The sequence below is a fragment of the Pterocles gutturalis genome, unplaced genomic scaffold (genome assembly GCF_000699245.1).
Source record: "Pterocles gutturalis isolate BGI_N339 unplaced genomic scaffold, ASM69924v1 scaffold34784, whole genome shotgun sequence".
Lineage (NCBI taxonomy): Eukaryota > Metazoa > Chordata > Aves > Pterocliformes > Pteroclidae > Pterocles > Pterocles gutturalis.
The window spans coordinates 10,125-12,120 of record NW_010129307.1 but is presented as its reverse complement, the minus strand read 5'-3'; the positions used below and the strand labels follow the sequence as shown (position 1 = coordinate 12,120).

The window sequence follows — 1,996 nt, the reverse complement described above, 5'->3', positions numbered from 1 at the left end:
AATGCTCATGTATAGGCACCCAGTGTTAAACAAGGTGTGGGGCTTTTGCAGTGTTAGAGATGGAAAAAGATAATACCTTTGAAGTCAAAATATTAGCTAAGGCTTCTATTTTAACATGTCTTTCCTGTTGCCCCCTTCCTTTTAGTTTTAGCATTCTTATAAGAAAACAGATAATTGATCTGTTGGATGTTCACAAAGGTAGAGTTAACTGATCAGTGAAAGGGAGAAGAGGAAAAAGAGTCCAATCTGTTCTCCTGAAGATGAAACAAAGCTAATACAAAGGGGAAATAAAGGGAGCAGAGATGAAAAGAATGTTTCTGGTGTTCTTATTTGCAGCTTTATCGCTGGAAAAAAAGACAGGCATCTTAACCACCCATTCCAGGAGATGGCAAATTTGACAGTGCTATTTTTGCTTGGAATTAGTAGAACTTTCCTCCTGCCTAATCCAGCCCCTTGATCATTTACCTCTTTTGCTCAATTAAATTCTTGTATCTGTGATCAACCTGGGCGTTGTGCAGTAGCCCATTCCTCTCACAAATGGCTGTGGCGAAGAAACTGACCTTGTCCTCTCCTTCCAGCACTGGGATTCTCTTAACCAGAGATCATCCTCTTGTTCCTGTGAAGGAAAAAAGAAAAGGAGGAATTTATCATCAGCAGCGTGTCTCCGCCAATCTGTCCCTTTTATGTCAATTGCTAATTCCCTTCTATAGAAAGTCTATCTAAGGCAAAAATCAACTCTGTGTGCAGACTGCTTTCAACTCCATGGTGCATAGAGAAGGAGAATTCCCTCAGACCAGGAGGTCACCTTCTGTTTTCTCCTGGTGAAACAGCGGGTTTCCAGCCTCGGTGGGCTCTGCCTGAGGGAGCTGTGGAAGAGGGGTTTGGCAGACTGGGAGCTGCTGTGCAGGGTCCCTCGGCAGCAAGGAGCAGGGACTCCAGTCCTGTTGTTTCTGAATGCCGAAAGGAGAGCAGCGTGGCATCCTTCAAGCACTGACATCCAAATGTGACAGCAAGCGTGCCTGGTGGCAACGGTAACGTCAGGAACTGCTCTCCTGCTTTTGCTGTGCTGATTCAGGCTGCTTCAGGAACACCCTAGCGGGGTGCGAGTACTGCCGTTGTTATTGGTAGGAATAGCTCGTTAGTAAATAGATAGTTTATGAGTGTTCAAAAATGCACAGCCCTCAGCACAATGGCCATTAATATTCAGGATCCACTGCCATTTGGGGCTTAAAAGTTTGTATCTGCAGCGTGGAACCGGCCAGGTTGTAAAACTGAGAAACCTGCTGCAAAACTGTAACTAAATTGCAGTCCAAAGTACTAGCAAGTTGCTCTGGCTGTTGGAAGAATTTAGGCTGACTTTTTGACTTTTGAACTGGAACATAATCAATGTCATACAAGACCAGGATTTAAATTTGTGGCTTTCTAAAAACATATGTGTTGTGCATACTAGTAGCTCTCTCTTTGAAAGGGCTCATAATTTTTTCTTCTTCAGAGCAGCATTACCCAAACCACAAAAAAACCTGTGTAGAGCTAAAAAGGAGTACATGTGACAAGTGATGCAGGTCTTTTAAAGAATAGGAACACTAGTTGAGGATGAGGGGAAATAGATAAAATTTATGGCTTTTAGAAAATTGAGGTACATTATAGCATTCAGTCATAATTTAATTCTTTCTATAGCAATGCCTGGTGCCAATAAACCATTTTTCTTTTCCTGATGAAAATTTAATGTTTTGCAAGATGGTACTGATTTTTGAGAGAATCGGAAATCCTTGAAAACGTAGTTTTAAAACCATAAGTGTCAACAAACTGCAATCAGTTGTGCTTTGCCTGTATTTCTGATCTGATCTTTCTCCCCCTTGCTCAAAAGGTTGCAATGTTTTTCCACAGTAAACTTCAGGATTTTAACTTTTCATCTAAACGGATGGTAACGTTTTTCTGGTTTTTCTACCACTTCCCATTTCACAGATCTGGTATCAGTTGTTAATATGTTTATTAA

General features: G+C 41.4%; 1 protein-coding gene across 1 annotated transcript in view; it reads left to right on the top strand.

Moving 5' to 3' along the window:
• The first annotated feature begins 954 nt into the window (after positions 1 to 954).
• The window catches only part of LPCAT3 (lysophosphatidylcholine acyltransferase 3), an 8,972-nt gene continuing 7,930 nt past the window's right edge, over positions 955 to 1,996 (top strand). The window contains 2 exon segments of the mRNA XM_010079905.1: positions 955 to 993; positions 995 to 1,031. Of these exon segments, the coding sequence (XP_010078207.1) occupies positions 955 to 993; positions 995 to 1,031 (76 nt within the window).